Source organism: Trichoderma atroviride, chromosome 3 (assembly GCF_020647795.1).
Source record: "Trichoderma atroviride chromosome 3, complete sequence".
NCBI classification, from domain to species: Eukaryota; Fungi; Ascomycota; class Sordariomycetes; order Hypocreales; family Hypocreaceae; genus Trichoderma; species Trichoderma atroviride.
This window is the reverse complement of record NC_089402.1, coordinates 3,198,001-3,214,142: the sequence shown is the minus strand read 5'-3', so window position 1 is coordinate 3,214,142 and position 16,142 is coordinate 3,198,001. Positions and strand designations below refer to the sequence as shown.

Genomic DNA, 16,142 nt, shown 5'->3' with positions numbered 1-16,142 from the left:
ATGCATAACTACTATGTATTGGTTTGTCTGTGTCTATGCTCCAAGTGGCCAAAAGGAGCCCGGTCCCCTACAGGTCTTTATCAGTGCATCTCAATAAAAATATTGTCGTTGAAATAATCATTCCAGTATCCAACAACTTCCATCATCATACAAAGTGATAGGATCTAATACTTTCATATTTTGGTTAACCATGGTTGACTCCTGCGCTTTTGTGCGCGGGCGTAATGAAGATGCAGCATTATTTGAAACTTACAATGCCCTCTGAGGCATAGCCACTTCATCAAATCTGTAATACGAATTGGCCGTCTTGCTTATTGGAGTAAGAATAGCTGCTTATTTAGTATTGGGGAAAGCGGGGTCCGGGAAACTCCAGGAACGCATCGTTTTCTCAAAGTTGTCTCAATTTCAGCATCTGGTTCACTTATTAGGTACTCGAGCTTTGAGTATCAATTCTCTGCTTTATAAGGCCTCTCATACCAGAATATTGGCGGCAATGGCATCCTCTACGCAAGAAGGCGGGCCCCTCAAATTCGAAGAGATCCCAGCGTCTGATGTCTCGTGTGATTTCATTGAGCCTTCTGAAGTCTACGAGTCGATTGAGCGCGTCAAGGCGGCGGGCCAGCGCGCGCATAAGGACTTTTTACTGGTGGATGTGCGTAGGACTGACTGGGAGGGTGGTACGGTTGCCACGTCTGTGAATTTCCCGGCTCAGTCATTTTATCAAACTCGAGGGGCAGTGTATCAACTCTGCAAGCAGGCTGGGATTAAAAGGGTTATATTCTACTGTGGTGAGTGCCTACCGCAAATATGTTGATTGTAACACCTTGGAAACTGATCGTGAGCTGGCCACATGCAGGGAGCTGCGGCACTCGAGGGCCGAAATGTGCAGGCTGGTTCCAAGAGTACCTCGATTCGATTGGCGAGGCTGAGATGAAGGCCGTGATTCTCAGGGGAGGCGTCAAGGGATGGCAGAAGACGTACAACGGCCAGTTGATGGATTATTATGATCCGGGCGCCTGGGGTTCACAAAGCAAGTAGACATGGGGTGCGTGTCCCGTGCAGGTAAATTTCATCTTTTTTTTTTTTATTCTCAAGTCGGAAAAAAACCCAAAAATCTAGCAGCGATAGATGATCGTATCAAGTCCCATTATCACCTCTTCGTATCGTTTCCGTAAACGCCAAACAAGTACATTTCAGGTATCCATTCACCCATCTTGTTGTCGTCCAAAGTTTATCGGTGCTGCCTGTCGTCGCCGCCGATTCGCTCCAGAGCTTCCAGCATGACCACGGAGTTGCCGCGAATGACCTTGTCATTTATAAGTTAGTTTATGGGTCAGAGAGATGGCATTGAGTTTGTCATGGGGGTTTTGGACGAGTACGCACAACCATGCCCAGTCTGATCTTCTCTCCACCGTCTTTCTCTTCGACCGCCTCGTCTAGGACAACGTTTAGGAAGACCTGTGTGGAATGAGTCAGTATTTCATAACAGCTTGACTCGGGGGATTTCGGATCTTTCTTACATCGTATCCACGGAGTACTCCGATGACCTTGCGACCACCGTTAAGCTGGACGAAGAGCCGCTTGTCGAGATACTGAGCCTAGGTATTAGCTGGTGTGGTCACTTGAATAGCGAGTCATTGGCTTGTTGGGCTATTCGCGAAGAATTGGGGAAGCTATCCGGATTACGGAGTTGATGGTGGTTCGAATAGAAGACATACCTTCTTCAGCTCAGGTTGGGCCGGTGCCATCTTGAGCAATCAATTGAATGTGACTTTGTAACTGTCGAATTGCGACGCGATCCTCTAGCACTAACGTTGGTTGAAGCTTGCTGCCCACCTTAAAATTCGAGTCACGTGCCGATAAGATACCGGCCAAGATATTGACAATGAGACGAGGATGCGCTCGAGCAACTTGCTTTCCAGCTCATAAACTAGTAGTTTCTTAAAGAAAATGAGTTCGTTTGGCGCAAAACGCAAGGCGCGTGTCATCAAAGTCGACTACGATGACGAAGAAGGCAGCGGAGACGCACCGCCCAAGGCTGAGGGCGGAGGCCCCAAAGATGGTATGTTTCGCTTGACTCTTGTGGCGACCGCTTTTGCTGATGGAAGTCAAGGCTGACCTGACTGAACGGCAGACAACGTGAAGCCGACGTTTAATTCGAAGACGGCGCGAAAGCCATTTCGACAATCAGGGCTGCGAAATACCTTTAACCCTCAAGATGAAGATACGTCAGGCGACAGAGACGAGACATCAGGAGGCAATGACGACGACGACAATGGCCCCGTGGTGGTGCGACCAGGTATCAATCGATCAGGATTATCGAAGCAGAAAAAAAAGATTCCCAAATCGAAGCTCTCGTTTGGTGGCGACGCTGGTCAAGAAGATGATGAGCCTATAAGCGACCTTGGCCCGTCAAGGAAGGCAGCAATGGGACAGAAAGTACTTGAAAACAACACTTTGAAGCGTGGAATGGCTGCTCGAGGATTACCGTTACCGGTGCGATCATTTCAGGAAGATGACGACAGGCCAAGATATAGCAAGGAATATCTCGATGAACTTCAATCATCAACACCAAATACCCCCAGCGACCTCTCATCATTAAAGGCGAATCTCGACGACGAGATGGACTTGGATCCGTCCGAGCTAGAAGGTGCTCTGATAGTAGACTCCCCGATGCCATCTTCCATGGGCCAGCCTCAGGCTACTCAGATACTCACCGATGCGGAAATTCGCGAAAGGAAAGAGCGGAGAGCGCGGCTAGCGAAGGAGAAGGACTATATTTCCATGGAAGATGAGGATGATGGGCTATTTGGTCGAAAGAAGAAGGATGACAGCCGATTGGTCGCTGAAGATGAGGATTTGGGAGAAGGATTTGATGACTATGTCGAAGACGGCGGGCTGTCATTAGGCAAACGCGCAGAGAAGGAACGACGGAAACAAGAGCGCCAAACGATGGCCGAGCTCATTAACGCAGCTGAAGGACATAGTTCGGAGTCATCAGAAGACAGCGATGCCGAGCGGCGGATTGCGTATGAAACAGCGCAGACGCGCGCTGGCATGGACGGCTTGAAGAAGCCGCGGAAAGATGTCAACGAACAGCTGCTACAAGTTCCTCCCAAGATAACGCCTTTACCAAGCCTTGCAGAATGCTTGGTTCAGCTGCAGGCATCGCTGAAAATGATGCAGGGCGATATCAATATCAAGACAGCCACAGTTACGCAGCTTACTCGCGAGAGAGACGACATTGTTAAAAGAGAGGCTGAAGTACAAGCATTCTTGAATGAAACCGGCAAAAAGTATGAAGAGGCCATGGGTCGGAAACCCGATTCGGCTGATGGAGTTGCTGCTGCTGGGCCAGGGGCTGAGCTGGCTGGCGAAAGAGGGCTGGAGAGCTTGGGAGCGACGCCGATGAAGGAAGTTGATATGGAAGACATTGAATAACGACTTTTGGATTCCGATTCTCAATAATGACAATTTAATCATGTATAAATATTAAGACACTATAGCGAGGTACTTGGCTAGCTGTTGATACTGGGCACAGCTGGATATAATAATGAAGGACTGTTTGGTCCAAAAAATCATGATAATTGCTCTTTGTGAACACAACCCTTTGGATTTTCCACTCGCAGTATATTCATTTCGTGTAGCTATTGTAAAAGGAGCTCCGCCATCAGGGTATCAAGGAGTTGAAAAGGAAATCCACCGGTATGAAGGAAATAAAGGTGAGTGATATAGACTCATGAGTCATAAAGCTATTAATGAAGTTATACAGTCCACTTAAAGATCACGCTTCGTCATCGTTACCCAGAAATCTGACGCAAAGAGGAAGATCGAGGCAGTCGTCTTGATGGGTGATTCCGGATTCACCACGCAAAAGTCAAAGCGTCGTACAAGCTGTCAGACATTAACCGAATTAGTCATTCTGCAAATTGTTGCCAAGATGTGTCACGTACCTCAAAAATAGCCTTGTGCAACTCCATCATGGCAATCGGCTTCCCGAGACACGAATACTTGCCGTAGCCAAAATGCGTGTCCACGGCGTCCGTCATATCTTTTAGTCGCTCTTCCGAGGCGTTGAGCCACCTCTCTGGGCGGAATACGTCAGCGTCCGGGCCCCAGACAGCCTTGGAGCGTCCGACGCCGTGGAAGCCCTGGCCGATTTCCGTGCCACCGGGGACGAAGAAGCCGTTGATGTGGTCGCCTTCTGGTGGGACGGTCTTGAAGCCGAGGCCGCCGACGGGAGGCCACATGCGGAGACCTTCGCGGATGACGGCTTGGAGGTATGGTAGGGTCTGTGCTTGGGCCCAAGTGATGGGCGAGCTGACGGCGGGAGAGGCGTGGCGGATTTCGTGGATGAGGGCGTTATAGGCTGGTGGGGAGGTGATGAGTGAGAGGAGGGTCATGCGGAGGGCGTGGGCGGAGGAGTTGGAGCCGGCGATGCTAATATACAATGTTAGATGATGGAGAATAGGGGCGATGCGATGATGCGTTACATTGAGAGAAAGACTTGTTGGATGAGATCGTTTTTGGACATGCCGCTGTCGATGTGGGCTTGCATCATGTCTTGGGCTCGAGGGGTTTTTGGATCCAGTCTCGTATCCACGTAACCTCGTGCAAAGCTTCAATCGTTTTAGCAATTGTTCTTATTGATGATGAGAGTATTGTTTACTCAACGTACCGCATCAGTCGACCGAAGCCGACCTGGTCGCCCTCTTTTGGCAGCAGTAGTCGTAAGGGCCATGTGTGGACAATATTTGCCAGCGCTGGCATCACAGAGACGACATTCATAAGAGGCAGCGATGTTGTGTTGATTTCATTGTACTGGTACAAGTCTTCATCCTTGTCGAGATAGCCGAATGGTTGGCCAAGAGAGATGTCGCCTATGGCATCCAGAGCGAAGAATTGCGTCTTCTCGGCCATGTCAAAGGGGCGAACATCAGAGCCGGACGAGACGTATTTGCGCTCAAGGAGATCAACGAAGCTCAGTAGCTGGCGGTTCATGGCGGCCTCGAAGCTGTATCCTTCGTTTGCCTTGCCGGAGAACTTGGAAAGGTCAACAAATCGGCACATGTACATGCAAGTAGTGCTAGTATACAGAGATTTGACTTACACCGGGAGCCATCAAGGCGCGCATTTCTTTGTGTTTGGCCGGGTCTCGCAACGAGACGACATTGTCTACTCCGGGGACAATCTTGCCGCTTGCGTAGAACCTGCCCTTGGTGTAGCCGCTGCGGACTGCAGACATGCGACGGAGGACTTTTGGATCAGTGGAGAGGAGCTGATTGGGTCCGATGCGCACAAGAGGGCCTTTATATATGAGACAGCTTGAGAGTAAGTATACGGATTATTCACAGTAATACCATCACTACTATAAAGTTTTCATACCATAAGTGTCGGCAGCTGCTTTTAACCGCTCATGATAACGACCGGACAAGGCGTTTGAAAGCTGCCACCATATTGTCCATGCCGCGCTGGCTGGGCCGGGGATGTGGCGCAATCGCTGCCAGTAGTATATTCGGCGGGCGGTGAATGTGAAGAATGTTATGAGGAGTATGCTGTATAGGTAGATTGTCATGGGCGACATTGTGAGAATTTGGCGACGGGGGTTCCGTCTCCTGGCCGCGTGCGACTCAATGCGAAAAGACAGAGGAAGAGTTGCGCAAGTGGTCCACGATGGAGTGGCGGGTGTATGTGGATTGTGCTATGAATGCATGGAATAAATTGTGCAAGAAAGAAAAGAAATAGCTGATATATACAACCAATAACTTGGATCGCTGATTTATTTGTAGAAGTTGAGAATGAGAGAACAGGAGGGTAGAGAGGGAGAAGTGGACGGGAGAGCGTCGATGACAGAAAGATCCAATGTCCACATAATATCCTTTTCTGCTCCACGGGCTTAATCTCCATCTAGTTCCACCCCGGGCTTTGCGGTAAGGCAAATATGGAGATGGTCTAGAAGCTCTAGTAATGGTAGCAGGTAAACACCACATGAAATATACCGTAAACGGTCGTGGCTGAATGTGGTGACGATCTCGACAAGGATTCGATTTTATTCGCAGGTTACCCAGGGGCAATCTGCACTAGAGATGCGTGCCATTACCGCGCTCATGGCTCCAATGCGACGATTCTGCGGCTGTCTCCGAAGATTCCTGCAGCGGCTTATTTTTCTTTTCTTTTTTTCCCAGCAAGAATTTGGAGTAAAAGACCCAGTCCTCAGCAAAGGGGGGGCAGCTCGCGCCATGTGCTTGCTATCCATTCCCAGATGCAGTACCAGGTGTGTGGTCCGCATGGCGGGACGGCGAGGGCCGGGCCAAGAAAAGGGAACGGCGCCGGGGGCAGGGCAGCGAGTTTCCGGACCCAGAGGCTAGTGCTGCAGCTAATTAGAAGGTGGCAGTGCGGATTGATACTGTAGGCAATCTATGCGAATAGTAGCTGTAGCACTGCAGACTTGGTGCTTTATTGGTGCTGTGTGAGTACAGGCCTGAAGGAATTCATATAGTTGTTGGACAATCCCAGTTCTAATATAGCGTGCATTTATGTTGGACACGAAGAAACCCTGTGAGAAAGTTTCATCTGTAGTAGTGGCTGTAAGGAGTCAAGGGAGGCCGAGACCAGCAGAGGCAACAACGGTCGAGAATATAGCTCGCGATGCAAGGCTGGGGCCTTTTGGCTAGCGGACCTCTGGTGGCAGCGGCCGAAGTCTGCTATCGGAACACCGAACGAGCTCATAACAAGCATGGCGCATGACAGCCTACGAGGAACTAACGAAATAGTAGTCGGTTAACTTGACTATCAAAGTGGCCTGATTTGCGTGCGTAGACGAGCTGAACCTTGCTAGCCACATGCAATAAATATAGTATATGGACTGCAATAAAAGGAAGAACAAGAAGCTGAGACATATTAATAAGAGGAAGTGGCTTATAAACAGCAGGCCAAGGTTTATACTTACCTATACACGAGATGCAACAACACACAGCCAAGGAGTTCATACAACAGACAGTCTTTACTGTTTGCTCGGACCGCGGCATTTGTGAACGATGACTTCTTCTCTTCCCGACAATTCGGGTCGTGCTCCATCATCCTACGTGTTTGTTGCACTGACAGCGGTGCCACAGGATCGGAGAGTATTGGGGGCTGAGACACGACTACGTGTAAAGCGCTAACACGAGACATGCGAAAGGAGGCCATGGACCCGGTTTGCTGGTTTCCGGGTCTCTGCGGTGTGTATTTGTATTTGTAAAAGTGTTTGTGATTTTAAATTTAGATATATGTATCTCGAGGGAGGAAAGTAGTCCGTCAACGGTGTTGCTATTCTACAAATTGTTCAATCATTAGTGTAAAGACCTGGTATTTAAACAGATAAAGTGGACAGTATTATAGACTTAATCTTCTGTTGGTAAATAGCAGCGTCTAATCTCGCTCACTCTGTATCTAGCCTGATGATCAAGCAATATTATCCAAGTTTTCAATGCGGCTGTTAATCATTTAACCTTTTTGGCCTCTCTCTTTGTATACACCAATCCGTCCCTTATGCTGCCGAAACACAATGCCCACAAATCTAAAGGATAGTTGACGCGCCCATAAAATGGAGCTCTCCCCGTTGATTTGGGGATGCGATCTACTGCTTTCGTGATGTAGTGGCTCTTCACATCCGCACTCGACAATCGCGGCATGCCCTCTGTCCTCTGGATGACGGGCACAACGCTCGACGCATCATCCGCCTCCATCTGCTTGATTACTCGGATAGCCAGCCTGGCCGTGGAGTTTGCGCCGGGAGTCCACGTTGTAGTTACGTAGCCAAAGATGGATGCCGCGTTGGGCACGCCTTCGATCATGCAGCCTCTCCAGGCGTACTGCTGGCCGAGATCGATTTCCTTGCCGTCGACTCGGGGACGTATCCCGCCGAGGAGCTGTATGTGCAGCCCAGTAGCAGTCACAATCACGTCTGCTGAAAGCTTGCGGCCGGATTTGAGAAGTATTCCGTCTTTGGTGACGGTATCAATCAAGTCTGTGACCATCTCAACATCGTCTCGATGCAGGGCTTTGAAGAACTCGCCATCTGGTGTCAGACACAATCGCTGTTGGAAGGGCCCATACGTCGGGTTGAAATGCACCGCCGCATCGAGCTTCTTTGGTAGGCTCTTTGGTAAATCCATTGTGATCAGAAAGCGCCCTAGACGAGGGTATCGCAAGCATAGCTCGGAGATGAACACCTCGAACCAGATGTCAATGCAGCTGGCAATCCAATGTACCCAGGACAAGGGCAGTATCGCCGCCAGAAACTTCTCAAAGCCCGAGCTCCTCTCCATGGACACCACGTATGAAGGTGTTCTCTGAAGCATCGTCACGGATTTTGCTTTGCCCGCCAGCTCGGGCAGAAGCGTGATGGCGGTTGCGCCACTGCCAACAATCACGATATTCTTATTGCTGCAGTCAAAGTTCTCTGGCCACCACTGCGGATGGATCACGGTTCCACCAAAGTCGTTGATGCCAGGCACGGGACTGTCCAGCGCCCGTTCATACGAGTAGTAGCCCATGCAGCTGAAGAGGAAGTTGGCCTTGATCAGCTTCCTTGTGCCATTGGCATCAACGACCAGGGACCATCTCTGCTCGGCGCTGCTCCATTCGCTGCTGAGGACTCTGTGCCGGAACCGAATCTTTTCAAAGGTGCCATCCGCTCTGGACGCGTCTTCCAGATAGTCGCAAATCTCGCCTGCGGTGGCAACCTTGTGGGGGGAGTTTCCAGGGGTGCCAGTCCAAGCCAAAGGACCGGAGAGACGAGTCGCTGCGCATGCCGGGATACTTGAAGAAGCTCCATGTGCCGCCAATAACGTCGCGCGCCTCGAGGATCGTGAAGGACCGGTGAGGCAGCTCGGTTTGCAGCCGGTGGGCAGTGTTGATGCCGCTGAGGCCTGCGCCGACCACTACGAGGTCGTGCTCTTCAGTGGGCAGATCAGCAGTGGTAGGTGGTGAATCTGACATTTTGGGTGCCTGTACAACCCGCAGTTCAGGCGATGTCGGTGTTTCTGGTCGGCGGGTGGGACAGCTATGCGGATGTGAGTTCGATGAGAAGATGGATCGATTTGACGCCCTAACCCTTCATCTGCGATGGCGGGGTATTGTCTATACTAGCTGGAACGCGCTGTTTTGCAGCTCCGTACAGCGTGCAGATACGTGCCGCAGATCAACAGAAAGGGTCTGTCAAAGTGGAACGAGCTCGACTGGCAGATAACCCGAAAAGCGAATTGATTCGTGTCGTGCTTATATTTTGTTTTAGTTGCTTTCTTATTTCCTTTGTATTATTGATCTTGATGACGACCTGCAAAGGCCATGGACACAGCACAGGCTACAGCTAATACGCACTGCTTGGAAATCGCCAAGTCCATATTAGCGGCGCTTGGTGTTAGTGGCATCCGCATTGTATAAAGTCAACCTATGCAAAAACCAGTATACTGTAAGATAAAAGACATAGACTGCGCAATTACTCAAGAGACGAAAGAATTGGAATAATAGTGACAAAATATAGTGTTGAAGCCTTTGTATACTTCTTTCCATCTCTGCTTCTCTGTTGGCACATGTATTTGTGCTGTCTCTGTCAGATACCTATCTGGTGCTCCGTTCTAGAGACTACAGTAGTTGTGTTGTCCTCTTGGCGACAGTTCTTTTGCTATCCGGTTTAGTTTACGTACCATCTGCAGTTATTGTTTTAAAAGTCTAACGATTGATTGCCAAAGAGTTGTCATCGGCTACCTGTTAGTTCCGTATAACGTCTTGGTTCCAGTAGAGAGTGTTGATAATGTGATCTCCATCTATTCTTCTGTAGGGCCTATATAATTTTGAACGCAACCATCTAACAAACAATTGAGCTTTTTTTTGTCGTTTCAGCAATAATTCAAAGCACTTATATAGTGGACTCGGCATCCCATTGTGGTACCCTAGCATTTCCAAGCTGCACCGTGTTAGTGATAGATGCTACCGTAGGCAGCGAGCAGCATAGTCTTCTGTTCAATCTTGAGCAACGTCCTGCAACGGGCCATTTGAAATCTACCCGTAAAAGATATTGCCCTCTCAAAATCCACTTTACGAGGCTCACGATGCATTCTGTTTGTCATTCAGCCTTGCGCATCCAGAGAGCCCCACACCAGCTCCGGTCCTGGAAAATCCTAGAGTGGGTCATAATCCCGCAGCATCGAAGCAGCTAGAAGGTACTTGGCGCTGGGCATCTTAAACTAAAAACCCCACATCGGATTTCATTTCTTTCATCTGGAGCTGATCATCTCCAGAGCTTTCTTCTCTGTGTCTTCCTCCTGCGAATTGAACCTCGCATCCATCCATCTCTCCGACAATCCGTTTTCCACCATGGCTTCCGCAGACGAGCTCAAAGCTCTGGGCAACAAGGCCATTGCCGACAAGAACTTTGATGAGGCTATGTAAGTTGCACTGCGCATCACCCCACTTGACCCCTCCGAGATGCCTGCAAACTTCATCTTTATCGCCATATCCAAACAAGTTGTAAAGCAAAAAGACTAACATCTTGCAGTGACAAGTTCACTCAGGCCATCGCTCTCCAGCCCGAAAACCACATTCTCTACTCCAACCGATCGGCCGCCTATGCTTCCAAGAAGGACTGGGACAATGCACTGAAGGATGCCGACAAGACAACCGAAATCAAACCCGACTGGGCCAAGGGCTGGGGACGCAAAGGTGCCGCTCTTCACGGCAAGGGAGATTTGCTGGGAGCCAACGACGCCTACGAAGCTGGTCTGAAGCATGACCCGAACAATGCGCAGCTCAAGAGTGGCCTGGCCTCCGTTGAAAAGGCCATGCAGCAGGAAGCTGGAGGCGGCAATCCCATGGGCGGCCTCGGCGACATGTTCAAGGACCCGAACATGATCCAGAAGCTTGCTGCAAACCCCAAGACAGCCGCCTACCTTGCTGATCCCTCGTTCATGGCGAAACTGCAGCAGATTCAGCAGAACCCTCTCATGTCTCAGGACATGTTCAGCGACCCAAGAATGATCCAGGTGCTTGGCGTCATGATGGGCGTTGATATGGAAGTGCGCGACAGCCCTCCCGAGGGTAGCCAGTCCTACAACGTCTCTGAAGATACCCCCATGCCAGATGCCCCAAAGAAGGCCCCTGAGCCAAAGAAGGCCCCTGAGCCAGAACCCGAACCCGAACTTGACGAAGAAGCTCTAGAGAAGCAGAAGAAAAAGGAGGAGGCTGACAAGGAAAAGGCCCTTGGCACAGAGAACTACAAGAAGCGAAAGTTTGACGAGGCCATCGAGCACTACAGCAAGGCGTGGGAGATTTACCAGGACATCACCTACCTCAACAACCTCGGCGCGGCTTACTTTGAGAAGGGAGATTATGACAAGTGTATTGAGTCGTGCCAAAAGGCAGTTGATGAGGGCCGAATGATCTACGCTGACTTTAAGCTTATTGCTAAGAGTTACGCTCGTATCGGCTCTGCTTATGAGAAGAAGGGCGATCTTGCCCTGGCTATCGAAAACTACAACAAATCTCTGACCGAGCACCGAACCCCTGATGTCTTGAACAAGCTCCGTGCCGCTGAGCGAGCCAAGACCGAGGCAGCCAAGCATGCCTACATTGACCCGGCCAAGGCTGAAGAGGCCCGTGAAGAGGGTAACAAGAAGTTCAAGGAAATGGATTTCCCTGGAGCCGTGGCCGCTTACTCTGAGATGGTTAAGCGAGCACCAGAAGATCCTAGGGGCTACAGTAACCGTGCTGCTGCCTTTGTCAAGCTGTTTGAGTTCCCCAGTGCAGTAGATGACTGCAACCTAGCCATCAAGAAGGACCCAACATTCATTCGAGCTTACATCCGAAAGGCTCAGGCCTACTTTGGCATGCGCAAGTACTCTGAATGCGTAGATGCCTGCGACGAGGCTATGCGGGTTGATCTCGAGCACCACAAGGGTGCCAACGCCCGTGAGATTGAGCAGCAGCAGCAAAAGGCTCTTTCCGCCATGTACTCAGCCCGAGAGAACGAGACAGAGGAGCAGACAAGACAGAGATTGCAGCAAGACCCAGAGGTAAGATTTACTGTTTCTTGAATAAAACTTGGCCGGGAAACTTTTCGCTAACAATTGCTTTTTAGATTATGAGTATAATGCAAGATCCAGTCATGCAATCCATTTTGCAACAGTCGCAATCTGACCCAATGGCTCTCAACGAGCACATGAAGAACCCAAGCGTGCGATCCAAGATTCAGAAGTTGATGGCGGCGGGTGTCATCCGCGTGGGAGGTCGATGAGACTTGGGAGTAAAAGGCGTGAGATTCCAAGTTGTTATGTAAATCACAATAATGAGCCAATGAAATTAAGTTAAAGCTAACGACGTTATGTTTTATTACTTTTTATTTCCCTCGGTATATCTCCGTGTTTCTTTTTTTCAATGATTCCTCTAATATCCATATCCTCTGTCGCTGCGTCTAAGATTACTAGTCTGCTCCAACCACATGGGGCAACACCAAGGTGAATTGATAAGAAGAATAGAAGGAGTAAAAGAGTAGTTAATATATATTTGTATATAGGTAATACTTGGGACATAAACTACTCATCAATTTCTAATCTTGATGATAAGACAACCCTACAAGACAACTAACTATTATAAATCAGCTCTAAGGTACGTTTGACGGTTAAAGTCTTAGGAGCCCTTTCAGTTCGGGGTTTGTAGCAACGTCGAAGGCTATTCTACCCTGTGCATCTTTCTCTGCTTTATCACAGCCAGCGCTAAGCAGTTGTTGGACCCTTGGTACATTTCCTTCTGATGCTGCGTCAAATAGCACTGAGATCTGTTTGTCTTTGAGACCTTTTGGGTCCCATAGGATCCGAGCTATCTGACCAGTCCTCTTCAAAGCGTAAAATAAGGCGGAGTGGCCACTATCGTCCAATTTGTCGATATCGGCACCATATTGAACAAGAGCTCTGATCAAGTCTTCGCATGGCTGGCTCAATTTGACAGCCATATGCAGTGGCGTGATGCCATCCTCACTTGTAGCATCGACGTTGGCACCAAACTCTAGAAGAGTTCTGGCTACCCGGACATAATGACTTGATTCAGTCGAGTTGGAAGCTGATACGGCCAGGTGTAAAGGTGTGTATCTCATGGGCTTGAGTCGAGCATTTTCCGAAGCACCGGCTTCTAATAGTATGCGGACGAGAACCTCGTTGCCCAGGCTAGCTGCAACGTGAAGGGGCCGATATCTTGTTGTCTTGTTTGCAATGTGATCTGGGTTGGCTCCCCGATTTAATAAGACTTGAACTACCCTCGCGTGCCCTCTGAGACAACCTAGCATCAGTGGTGTGGTACCTTGGCCATCGAGACAATCAATATCACACCCGCAGTTTAGTAGCATTTCCATAGCCTCGGTTTTGTTCTCTATACCAACATCAGTCTTGCTGTAACATTTGACGACGCTTTTCTAGACAGCTATACTTACCCAAGGCTGCCTCATGGAGGGGTGTAAAATTGAGATATCCTGATGGGTGTTTAAGATCAGCATGGTCGGCCAGAAGGGAAATGACTGCCGCGCTGCCAAATCTTGCAGCTGCAACCAACGCGCTGCTCAACCAAGAGCCTTCTTGAACTTGTAAGTCGTCATCATCAACCTCTATGTTATCCTCATTTTGCTGCGCGTTAGTAACTCCACTGTTTAAATCATCAGTTTCCATGCTGTATGTTTCCAAGTGGCCGTGCACTAAGAGAAGTTCGCGGACAACGCCGTCTCGCCCATTTTCGGACGCTATTTGGATCAGTTTCGCCAGGACTTCTCTGTCCATCAAAGCCATCAAGTCTCTGTAGGCTTTTCGTATGCGGGGAATTATGTGCCAATGGCCATATTTGGCAACAACCTGAAGGCATTGGATAATATGTACCTTTGACGACGGTGTTTGGAAATCTTCAGACCATCGCAAAATAATCTTCTCCACTAAATCGGCGTTACCCTCTTGGCAGGCCACTTTAAGGATAGGAACCCATATGGCTTTGTCGAAGTTGACGGCTGATTGCAGGAGAATTTCGACAGTACCCGTATGACCCTGGCGCAGAGCATCCCAGAGAGCAGATTTAACACTGGCCTCGAATCCGGCGCTATTTTCGTCAGTCATCTGGCATAAGAGCCAATTGGTAGTCTTTTCAAATCCCAGCAATGCAAAGAGGCGAAGCATCGCACCAGGTTCTGTTGTGTCCTTTTCGACATCCATGTATACCTGGCAGGATATGAATGTCTGAATCCACCAAGTTCTAGCATCCAAGTTATCCGAAGATAAGAAGAGAGATAACCAATTCTGGATAATTCTAGACCTTGCTTCATCACCATCTTTTTCGATATCCCTTATGTGAATAGCTAAGCAGGAGCCAGCGTAGAATGCGAAACTATGAGGCGCTGAGGCGATGGGCAAATCGCATAGCGTATCGAAAGGGCGCCTTTTCGTCGAAAATTCATCAATTCTGCGCAATTCGGGGATAGAAAGCATGCCTAGGCATTTGTGTAGTATGTATAACTGTCCAGCTGTTTCATCAGCTTGATACAGCTCTGGAATTTCATTTCGTAATATGAAATGTGATTGGTGCCGAATGAAGTCACGTAGTGTGTTGTGTAAGAGATGGACAATGCCATTTTCCACCCGAAGCAGAGGCCCAAATACAAGCTCTAGGTGTTGTTGCAGATCCTTGGGCGCTGAGATGCATATTTTCTGCAGCGTTGGGGGATTACTGCTTGACGAAGATGTATCCATGCACATTGCACCTGCTAACTCACTAATCCTCAATGGCCGTTTGGCAAAGGCCAGGCAGATTAAGACATCGCGAAGCCATAGATTCGGTGCATCGATTTGTGCCAAAACGCGTTCATAGATCATGCTGTAGTCTGTATCCTCCGTTATCATAGCCAAGTCAACTGGCTGGTTCAGAGTCGAGAGTAGAGTAATCATCAGAGGTGTCATGTTTTCTCCTTCAAGGCCATTCATATAAGCTTGCGGGCTTCTTTTCAGCATTTCCACTTTAACTCCGTGTGATTCTTTGCTCAGGTCGATTCCATTAACCTCAATGAAAGGCCTTACAAGTGCTGCAATGCTGTCGGTCAGCCGGCAAGTTATAAAAGCTTTGCGTTTTGCGGAGTTGCGAGGAATCAGTCTGCGAAAGTCGCCTAAAAGCTGGCCACAAGAACTCTCATCGCACTCGTCAAGAGCGTCAATGATACAAACAATATTGACTTCGGATATCCTTGAAATCATGCCACACAATAGTCTATAGAGATCAGGTGTCGTAATTTCGAGAGGCCTTGATGTTGCCATACTGGAATATAGCTGCTGAACATATGCGCTATCAAATGGAACATCTCCCCAGTATAGTAGTTGAAGGATGAACGAAATAAGCAAGCTGCGGTATGAGCTTCTCCTGTAGTCACCAGCACTAAAATAGTACGACAATACGATGCTGCTCTTAGAATCGAAGCCCTTCAACGCTGAAATTTGACTTGCGAGGATGGACTTTCCTGATCCCGCAACTCCATATATCATGGTTATCCCTAGACCATGACCTAGAATCTTATCAATGAGAGCGGAGTTGGAAAAAGTTGAAGTCTCCGTTAGCATTTCTCCTGGTCGTCCGTCGTGATCATACAAGCCCGCAAGAATCCTTCGACAATCAATCGCGGCTCATTGATGATCTGATATCGGTTAGGGACATGATACGGAACAGTAAAGTAAAATGGCCCTCACCTTTGTTCCCCATTGCTGTGGTGTTCTTTATTTTATCGATAACGTAAGACAGAGCGTCGTCGCTGTTGCAGAGTTTATGATGAGTTGTTTGAAGAAATGAATAGCATCCTGAGTCTGTGTCCGGTCGGACCTGTAGGTCCCTAATTAGTTCAAAATTGTATCAAGTGATGTAGGTTATCTGCCCGAGGGCAGTATAACTTACTATAATTCCCACACCATCTGTAGGGGACTGCTCAAAAAGATATACATTCTCATACTGATTCTTGATCATTTCATATCTGGCGGATGCTGCCTTCAAACTCGATACTCCTACCTTCATACATTTTCTTGCTTTAGTTTGCTGAGCTGTTTCATGTACACCACCGTTATGACTTTCGGTTCTGGTCAGCATCGATTTGA

At 48.8% G+C, this 16,142-nt stretch overlaps 8 protein-coding genes across 9 annotated transcripts; 3 read left to right on the top strand and 5 right to left on the bottom strand.

The window, feature by feature from the left end:
- Nucleotides 1-312: 312 nt before the first annotated feature.
- On the top strand, nt 313-1,057 carry TrAtP1_006320 (uncharacterized protein). Its single transcript, XM_014082939.2, has 2 exons — nt 313-788; nt 857-1,057. The coding sequence occupies exons 1-2, from the start codon at nt 494-496 to the stop codon at nt 1,036-1,038; spliced, it is 477 nt and encodes a 158-aa protein (XP_013938414.2). The 5' UTR covers nt 313-493; the 3' UTR covers nt 1,039-1,057.
- A 32-nt stretch (nt 1,058-1,089) lies between these two features.
- On the bottom strand, nt 1,090-1,780 carry TrAtP1_006319 (uncharacterized protein). Its single transcript, XM_014082938.2, has 4 exons — nt 1,719-1,780; nt 1,521-1,592; nt 1,384-1,458; nt 1,090-1,306 (listed from the first exon to the last, which is right to left on the bottom strand). The coding sequence occupies exons 1-4, from the start codon at nt 1,746-1,748 to the stop codon at nt 1,232-1,234; spliced, it is 252 nt and encodes an 83-aa protein (XP_013938413.1). The 5' UTR covers nt 1,749-1,780; the 3' UTR covers nt 1,090-1,231.
- Nucleotides 1,781-1,922: 142 nt separating this feature from the next.
- Nucleotides 1,923-3,572, top strand: TrAtP1_006318 (uncharacterized protein). 2 transcript variants are annotated; one of them, XM_066113069.1, is made up of 2 exons: nt 1,923-2,062; nt 2,135-3,572. In XM_066113069.1, the coding sequence occupies exons 1-2, from the start codon at nt 1,951-1,953 to the stop codon at nt 3,439-3,441; spliced, it is 1,419 nt and encodes a 472-aa protein (XP_065969155.1). In that variant the 5' UTR covers nt 1,923-1,950; the 3' UTR covers nt 3,442-3,572. The 2 variants fall into 2 exon arrangements, with proteins under 2 accessions (XP_065969155.1, XP_065969156.1); XM_066113070.1 differs by having other exon boundaries at nt 2,114-3,572.
- TrAtP1_006317 (uncharacterized protein) lies at nt 3,555-6,458 on the bottom strand. The gene is made up of 6 exons (XM_014082936.2): nt 5,386-6,458; nt 5,111-5,307; nt 4,679-5,043; nt 4,494-4,619; nt 3,954-4,440; nt 3,555-3,894 (listed from the first exon to the last, which is right to left on the bottom strand). Exons 1-6 carry the CDS (start codon nt 5,582-5,584, stop codon nt 3,778-3,780), a joined length of 1,491 nt encoding a protein of 496 aa, XP_013938411.2. The 5' UTR covers nt 5,585-6,458; the 3' UTR covers nt 3,555-3,777.
- Nucleotides 6,459-7,481: 1,023 nt separating this feature from the next.
- TrAtP1_006316 (uncharacterized protein) lies at nt 7,482-8,537 on the bottom strand (the record flags this gene model as incomplete). Its single annotated transcript, XM_014082935.2, has 1 exon — nt 7,482-8,537. One exon carries the CDS (start codon nt 8,535-8,537, stop codon nt 7,482-7,484), a length of 1,056 nt encoding a protein of 351 aa, XP_013938410.2.
- A 124-nt stretch (nt 8,538-8,661) lies between these two features.
- TrAtP1_006315 (uncharacterized protein) lies at nt 8,662-8,982 on the bottom strand (the record flags this gene model as incomplete). Its single annotated transcript, XM_066113068.1, has 1 exon — nt 8,662-8,982. The coding sequence occupies one exon, from the start codon at nt 8,980-8,982 to the stop codon at nt 8,662-8,664; it is 321 nt and encodes a 106-aa protein (XP_065969154.1).
- Nucleotides 8,983-10,249: 1,267 nt separating this feature from the next.
- On the top strand, nt 10,250-12,529 carry TrAtP1_006314 (uncharacterized protein). Its single transcript, XM_014082934.2, has 3 exons — nt 10,250-10,430; nt 10,541-12,053; nt 12,119-12,529. Exons 1-3 carry the CDS (start codon nt 10,360-10,362, stop codon nt 12,272-12,274), a joined length of 1,740 nt encoding a protein of 579 aa, XP_013938409.1. The 5' UTR covers nt 10,250-10,359; the 3' UTR covers nt 12,275-12,529.
- Nucleotides 12,530-12,658: 129 nt separating this feature from the next.
- On the bottom strand, nt 12,659-14,225 carry TrAtP1_006313 (uncharacterized protein; the record flags this gene model as incomplete). Its single annotated transcript, XM_066113067.1, has 2 exons — nt 12,659-13,401; nt 13,463-14,225. The coding sequence occupies 2 exons, from the start codon at nt 14,223-14,225 to the stop codon at nt 12,659-12,661; spliced, it is 1,506 nt and encodes a 501-aa protein (XP_065969153.1).
- Between the last annotated feature and the right edge of the window lie 1,917 nt (nt 14,226-16,142).